General features: G+C 43.4%; 1 protein-coding gene across 13 annotated transcripts in view; it reads right to left on the reverse strand.

Annotated features, from left to right (window-relative positions):
• cdh23 (cadherin-related 23) overlaps window positions 1–26,378 on the reverse strand; it is an 874,975-nt gene that overhangs the window by 613,956 nt on the left and 234,641 nt on the right. For all 13 annotated transcript variants that reach the window (XM_069885557.1, XM_069885556.1, XM_069885568.1 and 10 more), the window contains one exon: window positions 19,344–19,422. In XM_069885557.1, the coding sequence (XP_069741658.1) occupies window positions 19,344–19,422 (79 nt within the window). The remainder of the gene's footprint in view (window positions 1–19,343; window positions 19,423–26,378) is intronic.

The following is a 26,378-nucleotide window of genomic DNA, read 5'->3' on the forward strand; positions in this document are numbered from 1 at the left end:
AGGTACAAGGATTGCTTAAAGAAATCTCTTGGTGCCTGCCACATTGACCACCGCCAGTGGGCTGATATCGCCTCAAACCATGTATCTTCGTGCCTCACTATTCGGCGGGCAGCAACCTCCTTTGAAGAAGACTGCAGAGCCCACCTCACTGACAAAAGACAAAGGAGGAAAAACCCAACCCCAACCAACCAATTTTCCGTTGCAACTGCTGCAACCGTGCCTGCCTGTCCCACATCAAACTTGTCAGTCACTAACGAGCCTGCAGCAGATGTGGACATACCCCTCCATAAATCTTTGTCCGCGAAGCCAAGCCAAAGAAAAGAAAGTACATCTATTTAACCTACGACAGGAAGTTATCAACCAAGGAAAAGGCCAAGGAAGGTCGCTAACATGAGAAATAAAGGGGGAAGTATATGGGGACAGGCAGGAAGCAAGTCAAATAAACAGCGTAACAATTCCCTTCCCCAAGCAGTTTCACCATTCTTCTTCTGACCCTTAAGTCGTACACCAGGATCTTACCCAACTTGCTTTCATGGTTCTTGTTCTGATTGGCTGTCATGAACTTACATCACATTGAAAGTGAAAATCCAGCAAATTCTTGACATGGCGTGACTGACAGGAGGATTATATCAAGTACATGGTTCTGAAATTATGGAGTGATGGGTTGAATTGTGCCAGGTTTAGCAACTGTTCTGAAGAAACCATGGCCATTCCAAAGAAACTGCTGACTGCCATCCATTGGATCCCTGGGAAATCTCATATGCATGGCTGAAGGTGAGAGTCCAAGAGATCCCTCAAAATCCTATCACTGAGCTTTCACTCCAGTGCTGGACTGCAGTCAATCACCTGCTGAGGAACAGATCTGGAGGCACTTCCCACCTGGCCCTTGGCTTTCCATCAGTGAGAGCCAGGGTGGTGAAGGCTCCGCTGTACACTGGCTGGGATCACAATCATATGCAAAATGATAAACTCCTATCAAGGTCTGGCTTTGTTTATGAAAAAAAGACGAATAGCATGGTAACAGGCCCTTCTGGCTCCCCCCAAATTCTCCAAGTAAGCAACAATCCTCGTATGTTTGGAACACTGGGAGGAAACAGGAGCACCCAGAGGAAACCCACACAAACAGGGCAAGAACATAACAACTCCTTTCAGACAGCACCGGATATGAACCCAGGTCACTGGCACTGTAATAACCTTGTGCAAACTGGTACACCAACCATGCTATCCTTATTTTGTTGCATTTTATGTGTTTTTAATTCTCCTCATGCCAGTTTATTAAATAAAAATAAATAGTTCAATTTAATATTTTCAATGAATCACTGAATGTCTTTTCTGAAGCCAATTGCTGCCTAACAGGTCCACTTGTCTGACTTCCACATCTAAAAAGTCCTGGAAGCACTGTGGCTCAAATCCTGAAATAAAAATCTGCAGCCACTGGAGATCAGAAATAAAAATAAAATCCTGGAGGGCAGGGAAAAACAAAACCGACAGATCAAGCTGCATCCGTAGAAAGAGAAATTGGTTAACATTTTCAGGTGAGAGTCACTTCTTCAGAACCACTTCTTCTGATAGGGTCCTGGATAGTTTGATAAAATGTAAACAACCCAAAAGGTCTCGGTCCCAATGGCACAATTCTGCTCCAAATTAGAAAGCTTTCTCCCCTGACCCTCCTCCCACCCAAACAATCTGATTATGTCTTGAATCTGAAGTGGTTTTCCAAACAATCTGTGGGCCAATTAGAAAACTTGACAGAGAGTGGAACAAATAAGTGACCAAACACAAAGTTCGCCCAACAAACAGAAATGGGGGAAAAGCAAAGCCGTCTCAACACAGCAGGTCTCATAGGAGTTAAAGATATATTACCAATGTTTCGTGCCTGAGCCCTTCTTCAAACAGCAGGCAGACACCTGAATAAAAAGGCTGGGGAGAATGATAGGAAGGGCAGGGGAAGGAGCACAGAGCAAGACAAAGGGTGATCACCTGTTGGCCTGTCCTCCTCCTGCTGCTCTTTCATCCCTTCTTTTAATTCAGGCACCTGCTTGCTTTTTACTCATACCTTGCCGAAGGGCTTGGGCCCGAAATCTTGGCTATCTCTGCCTCCTATGGACACTGTGAGACTGGCTAAGTTCCTCATTTCTGTGTCTTTACAAGCGTCTGAAAACTTTCATGTCTCACTCAAAGCCAAGTAGTCTGACGATTTACAGGAAGACAAACATTGAGTATCAACAATGCAAACACTGGACCAGTGGGAAAAAATTGAGCAGCTTGAGCTTGTCCGTGCGCTCATTCAATTGCTGCTGATCTTCGACACAAGTACCAGCCTGCTCCTCCCATTCCCATCACCTGCCAAAATCCTATCACTCTCAAGACTTAAAGTTAACTATTGACTGAGCCTCAAGTCCCATTTGTAACAAGCTCAAAGAACTCTGACGTCCTGTACAAAAATGTTCTTTTCTTGAGAAGATCAATAGTATTAACCTTGAATTGGATTGTGAATAACTGCAAGTTATCCTCTCAAAGGACCCAATGCAAACCCAAGTCAATCCCACAGGAGCAGAGTTCAGCTGAGAAGTGACAGTTCTGTGCTTCAGAAGATGAGTACAGAAGACCTATTGTGGGTGGAGTTGTTTGTGATAAACAAAAAAGCCACAAGGACATTGCCAACTACATGCATCACAAACTAAAGTTTCAAGGCTGGTGGCAGATGACCCCATGGGTCAGAAAACACAAGTATACTTATGCTGAGGGAGGTCAGCATGTAGGACCTCTGTAGATGCAGAGTCCACATCTTTTTAAAGGCAATCAGCTGGGTTCAGTGAAATTTAACATAATTGAAGTGGAAGAAGAGGCAGAGAAGTCGTATCAAGCGACTGGCACAGTCTGAAGGACCAAATGGCTTTTAAGACCTGCAGTCAGCAGCAAAGTGACGGTGGCTGATGTTAAGTTTCAAGAAAGTTGCCGAATGTCCAGCAATCTCTCACCACAAATGAGCCTTTCCCAACATTGTTTAGTATCAGCCACAAACTCAAGGACCATCAAAGAAACCTGCCATTAAATAGCCAGTGATCCAGTGTGATAGTTAGCCTACACTGTCAAGAACAGAAAATACTTGGCAGAATAATATATATCAAGACAGAAAATATACGGCAGAATAATAGATATCAGGACAGAAGATACACGGCAGAACCAGAGCATACAATACAGGGTTATTTTACACTAATGGGAGTGAGGTATATCAAGTTCAGGCAGACAGAGTCACCTTAGTACTGTCGACCCTCACTCAAAGATCACTGTGAAATGGTACAGTACTCATGGCATATTTTGGCTGCATATCTTCTTACAATTGATAAGCATATCTCTTTGAATTTGTTTGAGCCATATTGTTACAGTTCCTTGTTAATATTTGTCATTGTGTTCTTTCTTAAGAAATGTAAATCACTGACGTCAATCAATTACCCAAATTAACAGTTAATTCTGTTTAAGTTTAATGTCTTAAAAACAGTTGAGGTAATGTCTAGAGGTTTTGCATTTAATGCATATTGAACATCCAGGCTCTGTGTACATTTGTTTTAAGTTTTAATCATCACATGCTAATCACTAGTCTGGAGAATTATTTGGATCTTTAAGAAACCCAAAGCAAAGCAAGCTTTTCCTCAAGGTTCACAAAGCAAAGTAATTTTCATTGGTCCCTGATAGTGAGATGGGGAAAGTCTAGGACAAGAGGGCACAACTTCAGGATTGCAGGGTGTCTGCTTGGAACAGAGATTGGAGGAATTTCTTCAGTCAGAGGGTGGTAAATCTGTGGAATTTGTTGCCACAGGTAGTTATGGAGGCCAGGTCATTGGGTGTATTTAAGGCAGAGAGTGATAGATTCTTGATTAGCCAGGGCATCAAAGGTTATGGGGAGAAGGCCGGGCAGTGGGTCTGAGTAAGAAAATGGATCAGTTCAGTATTAAATGATGGGGCAGACTTGATGGGCTGAATAGCCTATTTCTGCTCCTATGCCTTATGGAATTGTTTCCAGATTTGTGAGGTGGGTGGAATGCCTTGGGAAACAGCAATGCATTTAATAGATTTCTGCTTTACTGCAGAACCTTTCAGAGTGACCTGCAAAACTGAGATAAGTCCCACATATCTTTGTTAGCTGACATCTCAGTGCAAAGTGCCTCAATTAATAAATATCCAGCAACCATTGAAGGCAGCATGTATAACTTTCCCCTGAAGGATGCAAGTATTTTGTTCAACTTACTCGGAGAGTAAGAACCAAGAACAGAGGAATTTCCCTTCAAATTTCACTTGGATTGACTGGACCTCAAATTTTTAGACCACCAGCCTGCCATAAAAGAAACAAGGTCCAGCCAAAAAGCTTCATCACTGTTTGCTGATATATATTGGTGTTGATGTATTTTTAGAACAGTGGAAATTCAGACAGACTGTCAACAACTGTGGTGAGAGTACATGCATCAGATAATGAGTTTTCATCAAAACAGGAAGAAAATTAAGGGATTACTATCTTAGAGATAACATGAAAGGAAAGAGGAAAACACAATGACAAAAGGGAAAGGTGACAGGGCGAAGAATTTCAATCTATGGTGGTACATTGGCAAAGAGATAGAGGCGATAGGGCTAGAATGATAAAATGTGCTGAGAAGCGCAAATGGGTAAAGCAGAGTGACATGAAACCATTAAACTTATTGCTGAGTCTGGAAGCCTGCAAAATATCTAGTCAGAAGGTGAAGTACTGCTCCTCAAGCTTGTCTGGAGCTTTGTTAGAACAGTTGGATCCCAGACCTTGGGAGGGGAACAAAATAATAAGTATTTGGCAACCAGGAGCTCCAGGGCGATCCAAGATGAATGGAGGTGTTCGTCAAAGCAAAGCTGAGAGGGGCAAGTTCTGAGTTAGCCCAGCAGTGGGATAGGAAAGTCTGCAGACACCGTGATTGAAGATAAAACACAGTGATGGAAAAACTCAGCAGGTCAAACTGTGTACTTTATATAGCAAAGATAAAGATACAGAACCAACGTTTTGGGCCTGAGCCCTTCATCAAAGTATGAGCAAAATGTAGGCAGCCGCTCCAACAGAATGATGGGGGCCAGGAGAAGGAGCACAAGCAGGAGGTAGGTGGATAAGGGAGGGGGAACACAACAGCAAACAGGGGAAAGGGGGTGGCTCTGCGAATGGAGAGGGAAGGGGGTGGAGAGCTAGAGGAAAGGAGAGAAAGGGAAGGGAAAGAGAGAGAGAACTGGGAGTGGGCTAGCAGAACCTGGAGAAATTGACGTCAATGCCATCCAATTGGAGAGGGGTCACACGGGATATGAGGTGGCCTTGGTTTGGCAGTTCACAAGGCCATGGACAGACATGCCAGCACAGGAGTGGGGTGCCGAATTTAAATGGGTGGCCATTGGGAGATCCCGGTCATTGATGTGGACAGAAGGTGCTCAGGGAAGCAATTCCCCAGTCTTTGGCCAGTCTCTCAGATGTAGAAAAGGCCACAATGGGAGCACTGAATACAGTAGATGACTCCTGCATATTCATGTGAAGTTTTGTTTCACTTAGAAGGAATGTTTGGGGCCTCAAATGGTGGTGAGGGAGGAGGTTTGGTCGCAATTATGGCAGTTCCTATGGCCGCAGAGGAAGGTGCCAATGGGACAATTAATGGGAAAGGGTGAGTGGAAGAGCGAATCACACAGGGAGCAGCCACTACAGATGGCAGAGGGGAGGAGAGGACAAGATCTGTCTAAGTTGACCCATTCCGTCAGCAGTAATTGGAACTAGAAGCCAAACAATTTTGCAAACAGAGGGAGAAGGACACTTCTGACAATGCAGCACTTCTTCATTGCTGAATGCAGTCATTTGCATTTCTGGTTAGTTACATCTTTTTTGTGCTACACAGGCATAGGCCAAGTGTTAATGAGGAAGGGGAGAGAGAGATTCTGAGATGGAGTGAGAGGGAAAACACATTTTGGGTCATATCTTTACTTGTATGAATGAAACTGGAAAACTACGTCAAAAATACAATCAGAGAAAGTGATTCTAACAGTGGAATGAATCAAGTCACAAAATGTAAAACATCACAGAAAACTCAATCAGACACCTTTCTAATTGCCTGGGATCTGAGACATGCAGGTAAATGTGAAAATGTACACCATGTCCTGAGGAAGTGCACAAAGCAGAAAGAAAACTATTCCTTTGATGGTGAGATTTCCCTTCAAGAAACACTTTACATTTGCCATGAGCTGAAATTCATCAATTCAATTTCACAGTCAGAAGGGATACATTTAACAATAACATTTTCACTCAAAAGCAGCTTTTTGAACCTCATGTTTTTTTCCAAAATCTTGACCCAGCTGCATAAAAAAAGTCTAGACACCTTGGAGTTGCACAATAGATCAAAGACTCGGAGCACTAACCAACCGTAACAGGCTGTCCATGCAGAAAGAATTGCACTATCATATTCAGGGCTTTAGAGAAGCACATCAGGGAGCTCAAGTGTTCATTCTGGAATACAATTCACTCCTCATATTTCTTCTTTGGAGGAACAATAACATCCCTCACAAACAGTTTATGTATGGTAGGTCTGACCATCGTTAGTGATGCTCATTTATATCAGGGGCATTTCTTTTTCTCGTCTATAAATTCACACAAAAACCTTTGTGTTGGAAAACAGTACTGGTACTTCACAGACCTCGAGGACTGTGAGTGATATCTCTGCAACCAGTTCCAAATACCATTATAGAAAATTATTTCATTTGGTCCCTTGTCAGTACTATCAGAGAATGAAGTGGGGTGACAAATGGGTAAAAACATGGACAATGACATCCTGTTATAAAGCAATCGTTGGGGTCCATAAAATCTCATCACGAAAAAGCAGGGTCACACTAAATAGGGAGGTTTCACTGTTTTTTCCTGATTAATTTGCATACCAACATCATTTCCATTTCTCCTTTATTTGGGTCATCCCAGTTATTCTGTATGCATTTTAAATCAATCTGGAAGCCCAACGTCCCCACCCCTGCCAGGAGCCCGATGACCCCGCTCCTGCTGGGAGCCTGACATCCCTCTCCTGCTGGGAACCCAAGTCCAATGACTCATTGTGTTAAATCCAAATTTGTGTTAAATCGGGGTGCGTAAAATTGGGGTTTCACTCCATTTGGAATTCTCTCAACAGTGACCACAGCAGATCCTCATGGTTCAGAGAAGACCACTGTCCATTGTGCCTATTTATCAGTCAGAGTTGTACAGCACATAAACGAGGGCATCAGTCAGCACCATGTCCACGCAAGGCATCAGGTACCTGCAGATGCCAAACCCACTCCCCAGCCCATGATTGGAACTCTCCACGTGAATACTCCTTCAGATGCTTCATTCACAAGTGTTGGGAGATTCTCTGCCTCCACCACTCACTCAGACTGAACATTCCAGATTTCAGCCAGCCTCTACGAGGAAAGCACTCCTCCTCAGATCACTCGAAGATGAGACAGCACAGGAACGTCTTTTCAGGCCACAATGTCTGCACCGAACATGATGACCAGATCAAACAAACTTTGCTACTTGATGCAATCCATATCCTTCCATTCCCTGCACCTTTATGTGTCTATCCAGAAGCCTCTTTAATCCTATTACCATATTTGATTCAGCCACTACCTCCCGGCAGCCTGTTCCAGACATCTTTGTGGGAAAAAAAACTTGCCCTCCCCACTTACTTAAACTTTACATCCCTCCCTCGAAATGAACTGTTCCGGTGTTTGCAATTTTTACCCTGTGATTTCTGTTCTACTAAACTTCTTCTGCAATACTATCTATTCCTTCTACCTCTGCTGTGGAAAAAAAATTCCAATGATCCACCCCTTCTATGCCCACCATAATTTGACCCAACTCAATCAAGACTGGCACCTCCGAACCAGCTTCCTCCACTCCAATATACATTAACCATCTGAAAGGGGGGACAGAGTGTACTGCATCTAAGTTTGGTGATCACAGTAAATTGAGTGGAAAAGCAAATTGTGCAGAGGATACGGAGAGATTATAGATAGGTTCAGTGAGTGTGCAAGGGCCTGGTAAATGGAGTACAATGTTGGTGACTGTGAGGTTATCCACTTTAGAAGGAAAAATGGAAGATCAAATTCTTATTTAAATGGTAGAAAGACTTGGGAGTGCTTGTACATGGATCACATTGGTTTCCAGGTCCAACAGGTGATTAAGAGGGCAAATGGAATGTTGGCCTTCATTGCTAGAGGGATTGAATTGAAGAGCAGGGAGGTTATACTACAACTGTACCAGGTACTGGTGAGGTCGCATCTGGAGTACTGCATGCAGTTCTGGTCTCCTTACTTGAAGAAGGATGTACTGGCTTTGGAGGCGGTGCAGAGGAGGTTCACCAAGTTGATTCCAGAGATGAAGGGGTTATCTTATGAGGTGTAATTAAGTTGCCTGGGACTGTACTCATTTGAATTTAGAAGAATGGGAGGGTATCTTATAGAAACGTACAAAATTTGAATGGCATAGATAAGATAGAGGTAGTTAAGTTGTTCCCTTTGGTGGGTGAGACTAGAATTAGTGGATATACCCTTGAGGTTCAGGGTAGTCAATTAAGGATGGAGATGAGGAGGAACTGCTTTTCCCAGAGGGTGATGAATCTATGGAATTCACTGCCCATTGAAGCAGTGGAAGTGACCTCAGTGAATACATTCAAGACAAGGTTGGATAGATTTGTACAAAGCAGGGGACTCGAGGGATGTGGAGAAAAGGCAGGAAGGTGGAGATGAGGCGATCATCAGATCAGCCAGTATCTCATTGAATGGCAGAATAGGTTTGGCAGTCTGGATGGCCGACTCCTGCTCTTAGTTCTTATTTTCTTCCTTTCTCCAGGGAAAGTAACCCCAGTTTATCTTGCCTTGCCTAAAAATCTTCTTTGTTCTGAAATGATCCCTCAACTGTTTATGTTGTTCGCTCTTCAACATTAGAATGGAATCTTTTCCAAAGCACACATGGAAGAAAATAATATAGCGGTGTTTACTGAGTTTTTCCTCAGGTGTTGTCATGTCTTGATAGGACAGAACCTGCTCGAGGAAATGTCATTCATGCATCCATCCGTATGTTCCAGCCTCCTGTACACAGCTAGAGTTCGGCAGTGTGTTGGAAGTCCAATGTGTGTAGGTCTGACCTCTCACTCTACTCTTAATCTGCATTGTCTGGAGTTGGACTGGAGTTGCACTGAGGGACTGGATACATTTCATACTTGGCCCCTCCTCCTTGGAGCCCCATTCACTGGACCCCCCCCCCCCCCCCCATGTGCTTGAACATTTTTTATCATTATATATTTGTGCTTTTAATGAACAGCAGCTTTTGGTTTTGAAAGCCTTTCATTTTTGCTTCATTTTCTTAATATGGAGAAAGAATTTGTTGTAGCCCTTTCCAGTGTCTTTGATCTTTGGACACATTTGGAAGCAGCGGAAAGTTCATCAACAGCTTGATCCGTTGAAAATCATCATGGTTGTCCCTGCACAGAGCACGAGAGAGCGCTGCCTCAGACTTGTAAAAACACAGAAATGCTGGTGCAACTCAGCCAGTCTCGCAGTGCCCATCAGAGCTGAAGATAATTATCGATCTTTACCTCCGATGGATGCTGCTGAGTTCCTCCAGCATTCCTCTGTTACTACAATCACAGTGTTTGTAGATATCTGTGCTCCGCCTCAGAATTGGTTGTTGTTCACTGACCATAGCTAAGTGGCTGTAGATCACCTACCCAGCCACTTCACAGACCAGCTGTAGCAGCGAGGCTTCAAGATTGGTTGGTCTCAGCTGCATGGCCATGGGGCTCACAGACCAGGCTCAGTGCTTTCTCATCCAGTGGTTCTCAACCTTTTTCTTTCCACTTAGATACCATTTCAAGTAATCTCTATGCCGTCGGTGGTCTGTGATTAGTAAGGGATTCCTTAAGGTGGGATGTGAGAGGGAAGGGAAGGTTGAGAATCACTGCTCTAGACCCAATTGTTAATGAAATATTTTGCTTGAGAAAAAATTGTCATTGGTCCATTTCCTTTGGAGTTATGAAACTGTGCACATAATGAGTCAATTAAGTACAATGGTTTTCAAACTTTTTCTTTCTATCTACATACCACCTTAAGCAATCCCTTACAAATCACAGAGTACTGATGGCATGGGGAAAATTTAAAGTGGTATGTGACTGGAAAGAAAAAGGTTGAGAACCACTGTTCTAACCTGTTCTACAGCCAACCTGCACCCAATATACATCCAACTGACTAACAGCTGAGAGTTGTTAGCAGAGATAAAATGCCAGCTCTTCTCTTTACATGCAATTAAATATTTTAATGTTCACCCAAAACAACAAACCAATTTCAATGTCTCAGTTGAAGCACATCATCTCCAAGAGTGTAGCAAACATTCAGCTATCTCCCGGTCTTAGCCTCTGTCGTCCCTCTACACAAATGGACAACAGTCGTGTTTTCCACTCCATTCAGAGCCAGCTCTTCAGCGCTTGACGTCCTGCTTTGCGGAAACTGCCAAAATGTTTGGCCTGGAAGTCAGCCTGAAGAAAACTGAGGTCCTCCATCAGCCAGCTCCCCACCATGACTACCAGCCCCCCCACATCTCCATCGGGCACACAAAACTCAAAACGGTCAACCAGTTTACCTATCTCGGCTGCACCATTTCATCAGATGCAAGGATCGACAATGAGATAGACAACAGACTCGCCAAGGCAAATAGCGCCTTTGGAAGACTACACAAAAGAGTCTGGAAAAACAACCAACTGAAAAACCTCACAAAGATAAGCGTATACAGAGCCGTTGTCATACCCACACTCCTGTTCGGCTCCGAATCATGGGTCCTCTACCGGCACCACCTACGGCTCCTAGAACGCTTCCACCAGCGTTGTCTTCGCTCCATCCTCAACATCCATTGGAGCGCTCACACCCCTAACGTCGAGGTACTCGAGATGGCAGAGGTCGACAGCATCGAGTCCACGCTGCTGAAGATCCAGCTGCGCTGGATGGGTCACGTCTCCAGAATGGAGGACCATCGCCTTCCCAAGATCGTATTATATGGCGAGCTCTCCACTGGCCACCGTGACAGAGGTGCACCAAAGAAAAGGTACAAGGACTGCCTAAAGAAATCTCTTGGTGCCTGCCACATTGACCACCGCCAGTGGGCTGATAACGCCTCAAACCGTGCATCTTGGCGCCTCACAGTTTGGCGGGCAGCAGCCTCCTTTGAAGAAGACCGCAGAGCCCACCTCACTGACAAAAGGCAAAGGAGGAAAAACCCAACACCCAACCCCAACCAACCAATTTTCCCTTGCAACCGCTGCAATCGTGTCTGCCTGTCCCGCATCGGACTGGTCAGCCACAAACGAGCCTGCAGCTGACGTGGACTTTTTACCCCCTCCATAAATCTTCGTCCGCGAAGCCAAGCCAAAGAAAAAAAAAAAGACATATTCCAAATCAGCCACAAGGACACCAAACATGACTGCAACTTTGAATATCTCCCAGCCAGAAAACCTCATTCAACTGTTGGGTAACCACAGACTGCAGCCTTCAACATCATACGCCCAAGCATAGTTATTCTCAAACTTCAGGGTCTCTGCACTCTGTACACCCATGACTGCTAAATAACACATTGCTAAATAACACTCTTCAGTGTTGCCGACAACACCACAGACGTGGGCTGAATATCAAATAACAGTATCTGAACAGAGGAAGGAGATTGAAATTCTGGAGTCATGGTGCCAAGATAACAACTCTCTCTCAACATCAAACTGCAAGTTAAACCAAAATGACTCTAAAGTATTCATCAAACAAATTTTAGTTATAAATGTAAGTTTCATTGCATGTTTTATAAACTAGTCAACACAACACGATAAACGTAACTGAAGAGGCCAAAATGGCTGCTGATCCCCATTCCACCAATTGAAACAACTGTTTTAAGGATTTACCAACCTGGTCAATTAACTGAGAATGTTTCTAAAGCAGAAGAGAAATATCTCTTATGATAAACCTTTAACCTTTATTATTATCCCTCTCAGGGTCCTCACAGAAGTACACCATTCACTCTAATCAGTTCTGTCCCAAGGAATCAAATGCAGGAACCTGTCCCTCATGAAGATGCAACATTGCTCCAAGCTCGCAATCAGTTCCATTTCCTAATCTGAGATTTATTCCACCTTGACTGGGGTGCTGCACACCACACATTGACTGACTTGCTCTTCAACACCCAACCTTAAATCATTCAACAAATTTATTTTCTCGCCTTCAGTTCTTGCAAATTGGAACATGCGTAACCTCCTTTAACAAAATCTATGCCTCAGTGGGTAGCTCTCTCACTACAATGGAAATTGTCGGCTTGGAAGCCTTCCCAGAAATAAGAGCACCTCAATTTCAGCCCACGCACCAGCACAGTGGCAATTATATGTTCTCTGTTCAGGGGTACCACTTCTCCATTGAAGCATTACACCAAAGACCACTTGCTCTCTCAGGTGAATGCCAAGGATCCCATTAATTATTCCACAGGACAGAGTCTACACTGATGTCCTGGCCAATATGCATGCTTTGACACCAGGGAAACAAAACGTCTTGTTATTAAAACATTGTGAATTGGGAAATGAGCTGTCCTCAACCAGATTGCCTTGTTTCCTGTGCTACATCTGAAAAATACTTCATTGCTTGTGTAGTTTTAGGACATGCTGAACGTGGTCACTAATTCAAAACATCCTCGTTTTTCGAGTTTCCCAATCAGAGATGAGTAGGTAATGGGCTGGGGATTTCACTGTTGCTAGGAAACAAAATAGCCACTGCAACCTCGTGCACACCATTTTTTTTTCTTGCTACCCACTTCCCTGAACATACCTAATATTTCCCATGTTTAATTCCTTTTTCTCTTTTCTTTGGCTTTTCGATGGGCCCTCTCTACCCTTTGATTCCAAGGGAAAGGTTTTTGGATCAGCAAGCATCCCTTCAGAGCTTTAAGCACTGTCTGGGTCCATCTCACCCTTGTCTGGTTATTGTTTTCAATGCATTCAGATTCTTCTCCAAACTTACAAACAGGTCCTTAGTCAGAAAACACAATGCGTTAAAGAAACCAGTTTGAATTTAAATTCAAATACATCCATGAATTTGATTAAATCATGTTGCGTGCTGCTTCAGATTAAATAACCACTTCCAGGCAACAGTTGCCACTTTTACAAATAGATACCAATTTATTAGTTTCAAATTTTTGAAATATCAATCCAATTTGCCCAGACAGAGATCATTAATTTTTAATTAAAACTCATGATCTCAGCACGAGATACACAATTTACATGTTGAGGGACAATATTTGTGAATTGTTCATTACAGATTTGTACATTTCTGAATCGTATTTGTTGAGACAGCACTTTTGATACTCAAGCACTTTGCCAAATCAGTTTTCCATTCTAACTGTTGTTTGAGGGAACTACACGTGGACTCATATGCTTTAGAAGCATAGAACAAGCCAGCACAGAAACAGGCCCTTCAGCCTATCTCGTCCGTGCCAAACTGTTTTTCTGCCTAGACCCATCAACCTGCTCCCTCCATTTCTCTCTCATCCATATACCTATCTTAATTTGTACATTATGATGAATCTCAGAAATACCTAACTGACAGACATTTTTGGATATCCCCTTTCATTATCACTGTTTCCTTTCACATCAAACCCAACTCCAGGATTACAGGCTGTTAAAAATCTTTAAAAAAATAGCTTTTTCTTTGAGGACTCTAGAGTCATACTTGAATCTATACTCAAAGCAATGATAATACGAGACAAGCATTCAAGACAGACAAGAGGTTCTCTCAGGACTGTGGCATTCATGCCATGATAGTTAAATTTCCCACTGGTTCAGTCTTGGACTCTGCCAGCTCCTGGCTAAGTAGGATGGAGAGGTTTGGTAGGTTTAGGAGAAGAGATGATTTCATGATCCAAAAGCGGTCCACATGAATGCAAAATTGAAAACCTTGGATTCAGAAATCCTTCTCCATAGGATGGTGATGGTCCCTTTCAGTCAGTTTGTGGGGTTTGACATGAGGATTCCCCACACCTCAGAAAGGAACAATGTGTGGGTGAATGGATTTTAGGTGAGTAGGGAGTTGCACAGGTCCAGACCCACCCTCTCAACATCCCCTCCCGGATCCAGCAGCATGGTGAGATCCAAGATGGCTGGGGGAAGAGAATGGCAAGACCAAGCTTCATTGCAAGGGATGCCCTTCCATGCTTCCAGGCACGTGTTTGTTAGATGGCCGATGACTCTATGAGAGGGTTTGTCTGCCCTTGAACAGGTTTTCTTTTTCAACCTGCAGGGTGGCTAGCCTGGTGTGGAGAGTGGCTGGTTCAGTCACTGACCACCCAACCATGTGACCGGTAGTATTGGGTTTTGTGGTACCGGTATCTCTCAGCACTCTGACATTAAATTCAGAATAGAGGATTATTATCTTCACATGTACAGAAAAACAGTGAGAAACTGTTCAGTGTCCTCTCCTAGAAATAAACGTGCAGTATATACAGCATGAGAGTGTTACAGGAAAAAGGTCCAATTAAAACAGTGCAAAGTCTGCATTGAGGTAGCTTTGTGAGAATGAAAGATCCGAGACTCTCAGATTCATGAAGCAATGGTTGGCACAGTGGCTAGCGCAACATCGTAACAGTGCCAAGTGATCAGGACTGGTGTTCAAGTCCACGTTTTCCTTAAGAAACTTGTACATTCTCCCTTTGTCTGTGTGGGTTTCTTCTGGGTGCTCTGGTTTCTTCCAACTGTTTGAAACATACCATTGCCATATGTACTGATTTGGAGGTTAATTGGGTGGCATGGACTTGTGGGCTAAAATAGCCTGTTACCATGTTATGTGTGTAAATTTTTTAACGTTTTTTAGATTTACAGATACAGGTACGTTTTGAACGGTGGGAAGAAACTGGGGAAAGCCCCTGGGGAAAACCCACGCAGAGACGGGGAAAACTCCTTACAGACAGCGCAAGCTTCAAACCCCAGTCCCAATCATTGCCACTGCATCAGCATTGCTACGCCAACCATGCTGCCTGCTATTTGGTATTTTTTATGTCCAGGGGTAATCAACACTTTTCCACCAAGTTAAAAACAAGAACTGGAGGGTATTGGCTGAGGTAGCAGTCGAATCAATTTGGAAAAGAGTGAATGAAGATCAGACTGATCTCATTGCAATGATCACTGACCGACTTAGCCAACTGCAATGGAAGGATTTGAACCCAAGACTAATGGTCCAGATCAATGGATACTTGTCCACTCTGAGGCAGCCCCTTAGAATCTCTCTATGCTAATGTGTTAAAATTACTTGCATTCCTGCAAGTGTCCAATATATTTCTTTTGGCAATAACCCATTTTGCAATTTATTACTGTCCCCCATCTCCCGGAGAGAGCATCTATCTGCTTATTTCATCAGAGACTACCCTGATAACGATATGCTAAGGAGCAAACACATACTTTCACTGTCAAAATAAATCTGTTTATTAAGATGCTGGAGGTGGAACATTCTCCAAATTTCCTTCATACTCACCCCTCCCCTCCTAAAATCTGTAAGGCGTCAGTGGCAAAGATTTACTTTACAAAATGAAGCAGGTAAAAAATATTCCAGAACTTATTCACATCTTGGGGAATATGTTTTGAACTCAAAGTACATTGCGCTTTTTTAGCCTTCCATTAATTAAACACTACAGTCATTCTTTGCAGCAGGAGATCAATAGTCTTTTGCACACTAAGGCAATCGAGACACATGGGGACTGGTCGGAATTTTGGTCATGATGTCAAGAAGCAGTTCACGACTGTTCACAGACACTGTGGTTTACGTAAAAGCACAATGATGGAGAAACTCAGTAAATCAAACAGTGGTACAGCAAAGAACAATACATTACCAACTCTTTCATCTTTGAGCATCAAGGTACCTTGATGAAGTGCTCAAGCCCGAAATGTTTATTATGTATCTTTACCTTTACATCATTTAACCTGCTGAGTTTATCCAGCGTTATGTTCCCCCTTCCAAAGTTCATATATTTTTATTTAACCAAGGAGCAACTTTTTAAATAAAATGATATTTTCAGCTTCAGCCAATTCCTTGAGACTTGCTTTATTTCAAGGCCATAATTTATTATGCTACTGTAAAAGATTGGCACGTGCACTTTCAGAAAAGAGTCAAGGAATGAACTAAGTCACAAACAAGCTCCAGGATCCAATTACTCACTTGATATAATTCTGAATCAAAGTTAACAAAACACACATGAAAAAAAAAATGCCACGAAAGGCTTTGTGTCAAGAAGTACACTCAATTCTTGACTCGGGTTCAACCAGGTCCATCACAATAGACAAGGTGAGAATAAGTCACACGGCTTCTTGTGATGCAATGGTAATGATTTGAACTCAACATAAAATTCAGCTTCCCGCAGGCAACCTTTCGATTCTTATGTACTGAATGAACTGAGACCTTGTGAATAAAATACTCTGGATTGGTGTCCCCAGAGCAAGCAATAAACTAATTTGTTGCATTTTGTATTCCATGTTGAATTTTGATTCTGTGTCCCCGTCTCTTCAAATGATGAATCGTTTCAGTAATTTTTTAAAGGGATCAAACCCAAGAAGGTTTATTTATAGACTGGCAGCTTCAGAGGGAAGCAGCCACAATCAGACTTTTAGCTCAAAATGGCTTTTCCACAAGTTACCAAAGGGTTAAAGAGACAAATTAGGGTATTGAGCTCTTTTGGAGTGATGTCAGAAAAACAAAGAGAAAAGCCGACATTGCCTCCACATTTATTTTTGTGTCCTTTTTAGGATGTTCTGAAGTGATTTGCAGCATGATGTTTTCTTGCATGTGGAGTTACGATGCATGATGAAATATTTGGTGGTCAATGTAGAGCGCATCGAAAGGACCAAAGACTTGTTGATCCAAACCAAGGTTTTTATTAACTAACAGACTGGAGCATATCACAAGTAGGTTGACCAGTCCAGAATGACCTGGTCTGGCTAGGAGCAACCCTTTAAGACCTGCCAGTAGGTGTGGCTACACTCTCAGCCAATCACAGTCATCCTACGCTGCCATCTGTACATATACACATTGGTGATGGAATCTGTACTATCACATCAATCCACACAAATATTGGCCAGGCCCAGGGGCACCTCCCCAGTTATATTTTGAAAGGTCATCATGGGAGTCCCGTTTGTGAGCCGGTATCTCTGACCGGATGGCACTCTCTTAATGCTGCACTCGAGTACCAGTCTGGAACTTTTGTAATCATTTCTCTCAGTCGAGATGTAAACCTGCAACCTTCTGATTTGCTAACTACCAACCCAAACATCTCATTCAGAAAGCAAATTACAGAGATGTGAAATTTTTCCCTTTTAAAATTTGTGCAGAGAAGGAGGGACCGATCTTTTGTACAATCTCACTCACACACTTATCTTGAGCTGATTGGTTTTTGCAGGGTGAAATCCCTCTGATTTTCCTGGTAGACTGAGCTGCAGCAAGGATCACCTAAAGACGCTTTAAAAGAGATTGCGTGAATACTGAGATTCTCTTCACGTGGATGACATTCTTTGGGGCGGGGTGGGGGGGGGGAGGGAAGGAGGGAGGTTTCAAAGCACAATAGCCGAGTTATGGCACAGACTGAACCTGCAGCTGAGGCATTTTCCAACAGTGGCACTTGCTCACACAGCATCGGTAGTACTGGTACTGGTCTTTAATACCCAAACTAGCTTGTCCTTGCACTGTGGGACTGTTGGTACACACAAGTACCAAGACAAGAGAGAAGGCTGGAATCCCTTCCCTCAAAGTTATTCATGCAGAACAACATTTGCAACAAACCATTTGCATACAAGACCCACAGGCATAAAAGACCAACCACCCCCCACCCCACCCCCCACCCCCCACCACCATTTCAGCAGGGAATATTAAGATATTTAAGGGTAAGTTTGCAAACATGTTCCTCCTGCACTTCTTGTACTGCTGGGAGGGGCCGCTGTGGTCAGCCTCCCACTGGGGTGGGGGCTGCAGCTCCAGAAAGCATGGGCCACCCAAGGGTTTCCCAGACAACTGCAGCAGCTCCGCAAGCTTGTTGAAACTGGGTGCAAGAGGTGCAGGATTTCAATTTCAACTTTGCATACAAGACCCAGGGGATCTTTTCGAGCCAATCTTTGGGAATAAGAGTGAGGCTTATATGTTGTTAAATATGACATTGCATAATTCACATTACTGATTCTCGGCCCCCAATTCCAATTTTTCCAAATAAACTGAATTTCAATTTTATGGCAGAGTTTGAACTCTCTCCCTTCATTTCCCCTCACCCTCTGAAGCCCAGAGCATATTTAAGTAAAAACATTATTTTCTTTTCACCACCAGTAATGTAAAATTTTTAATTTTTTTTTAATGTAGTCAGTAGGAGAAAAGTTCAGAAGAAACCAAAACTTGTCCGCTTTACAGCGAAGGGGGCTCATAAATTTGGACTAGAGTTCTAAGAGGACTAAAACCAAAAAAAAGGGTCAAGAAAGGCTGGTCTAGGTCTCTGAAGTCCAGCAACATGACCACTGTGCCCCTTCTCATAACAAATGACTTGTGTCAAATGCAGTTCAGTTCTTGAGTCTAGTGCAATTGACCAACATGCTGGAAAAACTCAGCAAGTCGAACAGCACTCGTGGGAAGTACAGATACTTCACCATTCTTAGCTGGCGAAGGGGGCCAAGCCCGAAACATGGGTTACCCTGAGTAAGTAAAGAGTAACCCACGTAAGTGGCCTGCTGAGTTTCTCCAGCACTTCTGTGCATTGCAGTTTAGTTCTTGATGTGCAAAGCAAAAGAATTAAACACATCCTCTCTCCATCCACTGCCTACAGTCACTGACCACAAAGTTCACCAAAAGAACAAATGATGCAGCTGGCATTCATTCAGGAACAGATAGAAGTGCCTCAACATAAACACAACATTGTTCCATGACTGTGCAAAGGCTCAAAGTGTTGGCATGAAGTTTTTTTTAATTGTCCACTCATATATTTGGAAAGTAATTTTTCACTGATAAAGCAATATAAAGGAATTTTCTTTTCAAGCTACTATCAGGAACAATGAATGAATACATCTCTATAAACTCCTGTTATAATAACCAGACGTCATAATTAGGGACTTTGCAACACGCAGAGCAAACAAAATGTTCTCATTGAGTCTATTATTCAGTCCTTGCTTTTTGGACTTAATGGATACAATTGCAAATTCCTTTAACTATAAATTTAAACTGCAAATCCCTGCTTGCTTTTCTTCAACTGATGGAAGGGAAATTGGGGGGAAAAGATCCACAACTTCTCTTACCCGAAACAATGGTGTAACCAATCCCACGTGGTTTTCCTCTGTCTTGATCCAGTGCAGTAATAACTCGTACTGTCTTACCCTGAAAAGTAATCACAAATAACAGCTTGTTTTAATTTAGTCACAGCACTGACACAGGCCCTTCCGGTCCACGAGTCCATGCCACCCAACTACAGCCAATTTACCAACAACCCCAGTTGAAAGGGGGAAGGAAACCAAGCACCCGGTGGAAATCCACGCAGGCACAGGGAGTACAAACTCCTTACAGACAGCGGAGAATTCAAACCTAATTGCTAGCTCGATAATAGCTTTGCGCTAACTGTGCTGATTTCTCAGGAGAACACTTCCCCAAACCCACAAGGTGATTAAATTCCATTTAATTTTTTTTTAATTTGAAAACATTTAGATATACAGCAGGGTAACAGGCCATTTCAGCCCATAAGTTGGTGCCACACCCAATTAACCTACACACCTGGTAGGTTTCAAATGGTGGGAGGAAACCAGAGCCCCAGGGAAAACCCACACAGACACAGGGAGAGTGTACCAACAGCGTGGAATTCAAACCACAGTCCCAATCACTGGTGCTGTAAAGGCATTGTGCTAACTGCTACTCCAACGAGTTTGCATTTTACGCAACGCCAACCATGCCTGGGGTGAATTTTTTTTATCAGGTTAGGAGTTGGTCTAAGAGTTAGAGGTGGGGTGTGGTCTTGGCTTGCTTGTCTAACAGCAGGTTGTGCAACAGTCAACTAACTCTGAAAACAGTCCACTTAAATAGAGGAGATCCTAAGGAACTGCAACAACGTCCTCCGATAGAAGGAGAATAATTCTCCCCTACGAAATGCAATGAGTGGATGGTGGTTCCGCAACATTTATTAGCATCACAACCACATTCTCGCAAATGTCACCAAGCCTGACGGACAAGTTAATATTGTCTCTGGGATGGATTCTGTTGCTCTGTGCAGTGTTTCAGTTTTGTAATATTTCAGATTTTTTCTTTGATACTGGAAACCATTCCTTCATTTGAGCCTATCATTAATTTCTATCACCCATTCCTGCACATTTCCATACAACCTACCCTCACTCTCATGCCCATCAAGTCCATTCTGATTCTCCTGCATAAGAGGTGGGGTTCTCTCGCGGTCCCATCATATCAGTGTCATTGTGAAGAAAGCACGTCCGCATCTCTATTTTCTTGGGAGTTTGCGGAGGTTCGATATTACATCAGAAATCTTGCCAAACTTCTGCAGATGTGTAGTGGAAAGTGTGCTGACCGGCTGCAAGAGGGCACCAAGACCATGGATCAGACAGCCATGCAAACATAACTGGGTGCAGCCTAGTTCATCACAGGCAAGACTCTCCCCACCTTTGAGTAGATCCACAGAGAACATTGCTGTCGGAGAGCAGCAGCGATCATCAAGGATCCACACTGCACTGGGCATGGTGTGTTCTCGCTCCTGGCATCAAGAAGGAGGTATAGATTCTACAGGACTCTTATCTCCAGGTTTAGGAATAGTTACTACCCTTCAACCATTAGACTCCTGAAAAATGGAGTCATTCAGTGATTCATTTAAGGACTTGTACTTGGCTCATATTTAATGACTGAATATTTATACTTCTGTGTACTGATAAGAGTGCAAGTCCTAATCCTGACCACTGGGGAGATGAGCTGTTGAATCTTGGGTAGATTCAAAATGGATGCCTCCATGAGGTCTTGTCTGTTGGTGTTCTAGCTAATAAATAATTGTTTTAAAAGAACAAAGTTTCATTATTACAATAATTAAACATCACACTTCTGTATTTGTATAATTTGTTGACATTTCTGCCTTAGTTAACATTTTTTTCTTTGAGCATAGTTTACAGTTACCGATAATTATTAATTTTGTCGCGCCTGCAGAAAAAAGAATCTGAGGGATGTCAAGCATGTACTCGGACAATAAATAGGAACTTTGGCAACCACTGTGATACATTAACCTCATCAATATCGTCCTGTATTGTACTTGTGTAAATGACTATATATCCTCAGCCACATGTTCCACATTTTTTTGCATCACACCAGTGCCTATGTTTCATATTTATCATGAAATAAAACACAAAATTCTGCAGTTAAACATCAATGCTGGTACGATCAAACAGTGGTTTTCAAACTTTTTCTTTCCACTCACATTCCACTTTAAGCAATAGAGCACTGATGGCTTAGGGATTACTGAAGGTGGAATGTGGGTTTAGAGGGGGCAGTTTGAAAACCACTGACTGAGATGAATTGCTGGATGAAATTCCTTTTTGCTTCCCTGAATTCTGAGCTTCCAGGCCATGCCACAACACTGCGCCTTCTCATTAACATTCAAACAAGCGTTCCACAACACTGGGCAAGAAGTGTCCCAAACCAATTTAAACCCGACAACCATAGATGTTAGTTATTTTTATAGGAAGTCAGCATCACTGATTAATTTCTCCCCTCATGCTGCCTTTCAACAGAAAGGACCAAATACTGCACAAATAGAGCACATCGATCTGGATAATGTCAACAGAACTATCATTTTAATTGTTGAACCAAAGATAATGTAGCACAAGTGATCTGCACTGCCAGCAAATGATTTTTAAATGTCAAAGGGCACATTGCTTCTTCGACTGACCTCTTCTGCTTTTAACGACGGGGAGCTGTATCTATTCTGTTTTATTCTGATTTAAAAATGCAAATCAAGATGAAAAGTATATTTGGAAGGACAAGTCATGGTTATGTTTAAAATAAAATCCTACTGCTGTTTCTCCAAAAGATCACTTTCACCAGAGCAAACAATAACTGCTGGTTTTTTCCAGTTATATCATGAACTCAAGGTGAAGATTGAAATTTAGACATAGAGCATGGTAATAGGCCCCTCTGGCCCATGCCACCCAATTACATCCAATTGACTTACAAGCTAGGGTGGGAAGAAATGGGAGCCCCCAGAGAGAATGTACAAACTCCTTACAGACAGCACCAGATTCAAACCCGGGACACGAGTGCTGTCACAGCATTGCCCTAAATCAGTGGTTTTCAAACTTTCCCTTTCCAGTCACATACCCCTATGCCATCGGTGCTCTGTGATTAGTCACTGCTCTCAACCCAAATGTTACTGAAATATTTTGCTTGAGAAAAATGGTCATTGGCCCATTTCCTTTGGAGTTATGAAACCGTGCATGTAACGAGTCAATCAGGTACGATTAAAACAGTGGTTTTCAAACTTTTTCTTTCCATTCACATAACACCTTAAGTCTTTCTTTGGCTTGGCTTCGCGGACGAAGATTAATGGAGGGATAATGTCGACGTCAGCTGCAGGCTCGTTTGTGGCTGACAAGTCCGATGCGGGACAGGCAGACACGGTTGCAGCGGTTGCAAGGGAAAATTGGTTGGTTGGGGTTGGGTGTTGGGTTTTTCCTCCTTTGTCTTTTGTCAGTGAGGTGGGCTCTGCGGTCTTCTTCAAAGGAGGTTGCTGCCTGCCGAACTGTGAGGCGCCAAGATGCACGGTTTGAGGCGATATCAGCCCACTGGCGGTGTCAATGTGGCAGGCACCAAGAAATTTCTTTAGGCAGTCCTTGTACCTCTTCTTTGGTGCACCTCTGTCACGGTGGCCAGTAGAAAGTTCACCATATAACACGATCTTGGGAAGGCGATGGTCCTCCATTCTGGAGACGTGACCTACCCAGCGCAGTTGGATCTTCAGCAGTGTGGATTCGATGCTGTCGGCCTCTGCCATCTCGAGTACTTCGATGTTAGGGATGAGGTCGCTCCAATGAATATTGATGATGGAGCGGAGACAACGCTGGTGGAAGCGTTCTCGGAGCCGTAGGTGATGCCGGTAGAGGACCCATGATTCGGAGCCGAACAGGAGTGTGGGTATGACAACGGCTCTGTATACGCTAATCTTTGTGAGGTTTTTCAGTTGGTTGTTTTTCCAGACTCTTTTGTGTAGTCTTCCAAAGGCGCTATTTGCCTTGGCGAGTCGGTTGTTTATCTCGTTGTCGATCCTTGCATCCGATGAAATGGTGCAGCCAAGATAGGTAAACTGGTTGACCGTTTTGAGTTTTATGTGCCCAAAGGAGATGTTGGGGGGCTGGTAGTCATGGTGGGGAGCTGGCTGATGGAGGACCTCCGTTTTCTTCAGGCTGACTTCCAGGCCAAACATTTTGGCAGTTTCCGCAAAACAGGACGTCAAGCGCTGAAGAGCTGGCTCTGAATGGGCAACTAAAGCGGCATCGTCTGCAAAGAGTAGTTCATGGAGAAGTTGCTCTTGTGTCTTGGTGTGAGCTTGCAGGCGCCTCAGATTGAAGAGACAGCCATCCGTGCGGTACCGGATGTAAACAACGTCTTCATTGTTGAGGTCTTTCATGACTTGTTTCAGGATCATGCTGAAGAAGATTGAAAAGAGGGTTGGTGTGAGAACGCAGCCTTGCTTCACGCCATTGTTAATGGAGAAGGGTTCAGAGAGCTCATTGCTGTATCTGACCCGACCTTGTTGGTTTTCGTGCAGTTGGATAACCATGTTGAGGAACTTTGGGGGGCATCCGAGGCGCTCTAGTATTTGCCAAAGCCCTTTCCTGCTCACGGTGTCAAACGCTTTGGTGAGGTCAACAAAGGTGATGTAGAGTCCTTTGTTTTGTTCTCTGCACTTTTCTTGGAGCTGTATTTGGGCAAAGACCATGTCAGTAGTTCCTCTGTTTGCGCGAAAGCCGCACTGTGATTCTGGGAGAACATTCTCGGCGACACTAGGTATTATTCTATTTAGGAGAATCCTAGCGAAGATTTTGCCTGCAATGGAGAGCAGCGTGATTCCCCTGTAGTTTGAGCAGTCTGATTTCTCGCCCTTGTTTTTGTACAGGGTGATGATGATGGCATCATGAAGGTCCTGAGGCAGCTTTCCTTAGTCCCAGCAGAGCTTGAAAAACTCATGCAGTTTGGCATGCAGAGTTTTGCCACCAGCCTTCCAGACCTCTGGGGGGATTCCATCCATACTTGCTGCTTTGCCACTTTTCAGTTGTTCAATTGCCTTATATGTCTCTTCCCGGGTGAGGACCTCATCCAGCTCTAGCCTTAAGGGCTGTTGAGGGAGCTGGAGCAGGGCGGATTCTTGGACTGAGCGGTTGGCACTGAAAAGAGATTGGAAGTGTTCTGACCATCGGTTGAGGATAGAGATCTTGTCGCTGAGGAGGACTTTGCCGTCTGAGCTGCGCAGTGGGCTTTGGACTAGGGGTGAGGGGCCGTACACAGCCTTTAGAGCCTCGTAAAAACCCCTGAAGTAGCCAATGTCCGCGCTGAGCTGGGTTCGCTTGGCGATGCTAGTCCACCACTCATTTTGGATCGCCCGGAGTTTGCGCTGAAGATGGCTGCATGCGCGACGGAAGGCTCGTTTCTTCTCTGGCCAGGACGTCTTTGCAAGGTAAGCCTGGTGGGCAGCTCGTTTCTTTGCCAGCAGCTCCTGGATGTCCTGGTTGAGTAATCCCTTACTAAAAACCTTTGCCTTAGGGAGTGGAAAGAAAAAGTTTGAAAACCACTGCGTTGCCCTAAATTATTGCAAATTATACGCAAAAATATTTCCTGTGTTTTCCCTGGAAAAAGGAGCCCCTATTAAAACAAGAAAGAGAAGCTCAAGAGAGCCCCTTCGGACACATCAAGCGCCCATGCACCTCGCAGACTCTCATGTTCCATCACATCAGCTGTGGCTCTGTGTGTCATAGAAAGCGAATCAGCAGGTTGATGGTCTAAGTGCTGCCAGAGAGTGGTGCACTCCAGGAAGGAGTGCCAATATGAAGCCGAGCACCTACAGTCTTTGGGTAATGTTCACCTCAATCAGCTTTGAAGACCAATGAGTTGAATGACATCATATGCCTCTTCATGGGAGTTTGCTGCGCATAAATCAGTTGGGACATTTCCTACTTCACATTATTGACTACAGTAAAAACCCCTGGCATCCAGCACCTTTGGGGATTGGTAGATCTTGGTTAAGTAAATTTTCTGGTTACTTGAGATGACACATTGCGTGATTCGGGAGTCACGTCAATTTTAAACCTCTGTTTTTTTTTCTCTATTTATTTTCTGCATTTTTTTTGCCAGTTGCTTAAGTTCCAGATAATAGGGGTTTTCCTGTTCATTTCAAGTGTTCTTCAATGCATGAAATGCCATTTGGGATTCTTAGTGGAGAGAGCTGAGAAATGCTATTTTTCTCATTCTAAACCTGATTAGCCTGGCCCTTCATATATTTCAAGAAAAATCATTGTCAAGTGAACTTCGTGATGAATTTCGCTGATTTACATGGTAACATTCCATTTATTTCTTCTAAGGAAACAGTTTGTGGGTACTTTACCAAGTGGTTCTATGTGTTCATAGGGTCAAGATTAAAGGGTCAAAGACCAACTCACAGTTTCCAATCTTTTGAGATGTCAGCCATTATTGGGCAAAACAAATCCTACAAAAAAAAATTAAGAAAATTAAACGTGTTATTTTTCTCATGCCTAACCAAATGGGATTTCCAATGAAAGAGAATCATTTAATGAAAGAGAATCATTTAATTCTGTCGGAATTAGAGTACAGTTGACAACTCGAGGCACCCTATGTTAGAAAAAGATGCAGAAGAGAGAAACTAATTAGGGTTTTCTCTCAAACAAATAGAAGATGGCACAGTTGATGTCGAGGTTAGCGCAATGCCTTTACAGCACCAGAGATCAGGGCCGGGGTTCAGATCCCACGCTGTCTGTAAGGAGTTTGTACATTCTCCCCTCATCTTCAAGGGTTTTCGCCAGGGTCTCCAGTTTCCTACCACTGGTCAAAACGTTGGTTAATTGGGTATAAAATGGGCAGCGTGGACCCGTGAACCGAGGCGGCCTGTTACCGTGCTGTATGTCCAAATTAAAATAAAAATTAAACAGCCAGCAGACACATTGTGAGCCAAATGGCTTCCTTTAATTCAGTAGGATTCCATGATTCTTCATTTTTCCAAACCAAACAGATGGCACCACACACCATTATTTCAATTCTATTGTCACATGTAATGAAGTGCAATG

This window comes from Narcine bancroftii, chromosome 6, assembly GCF_036971445.1.
Source record: "Narcine bancroftii isolate sNarBan1 chromosome 6, sNarBan1.hap1, whole genome shotgun sequence".
Taxonomy (NCBI): Eukaryota; Metazoa; Chordata; class Chondrichthyes; order Torpediniformes; family Narcinidae; genus Narcine; species Narcine bancroftii.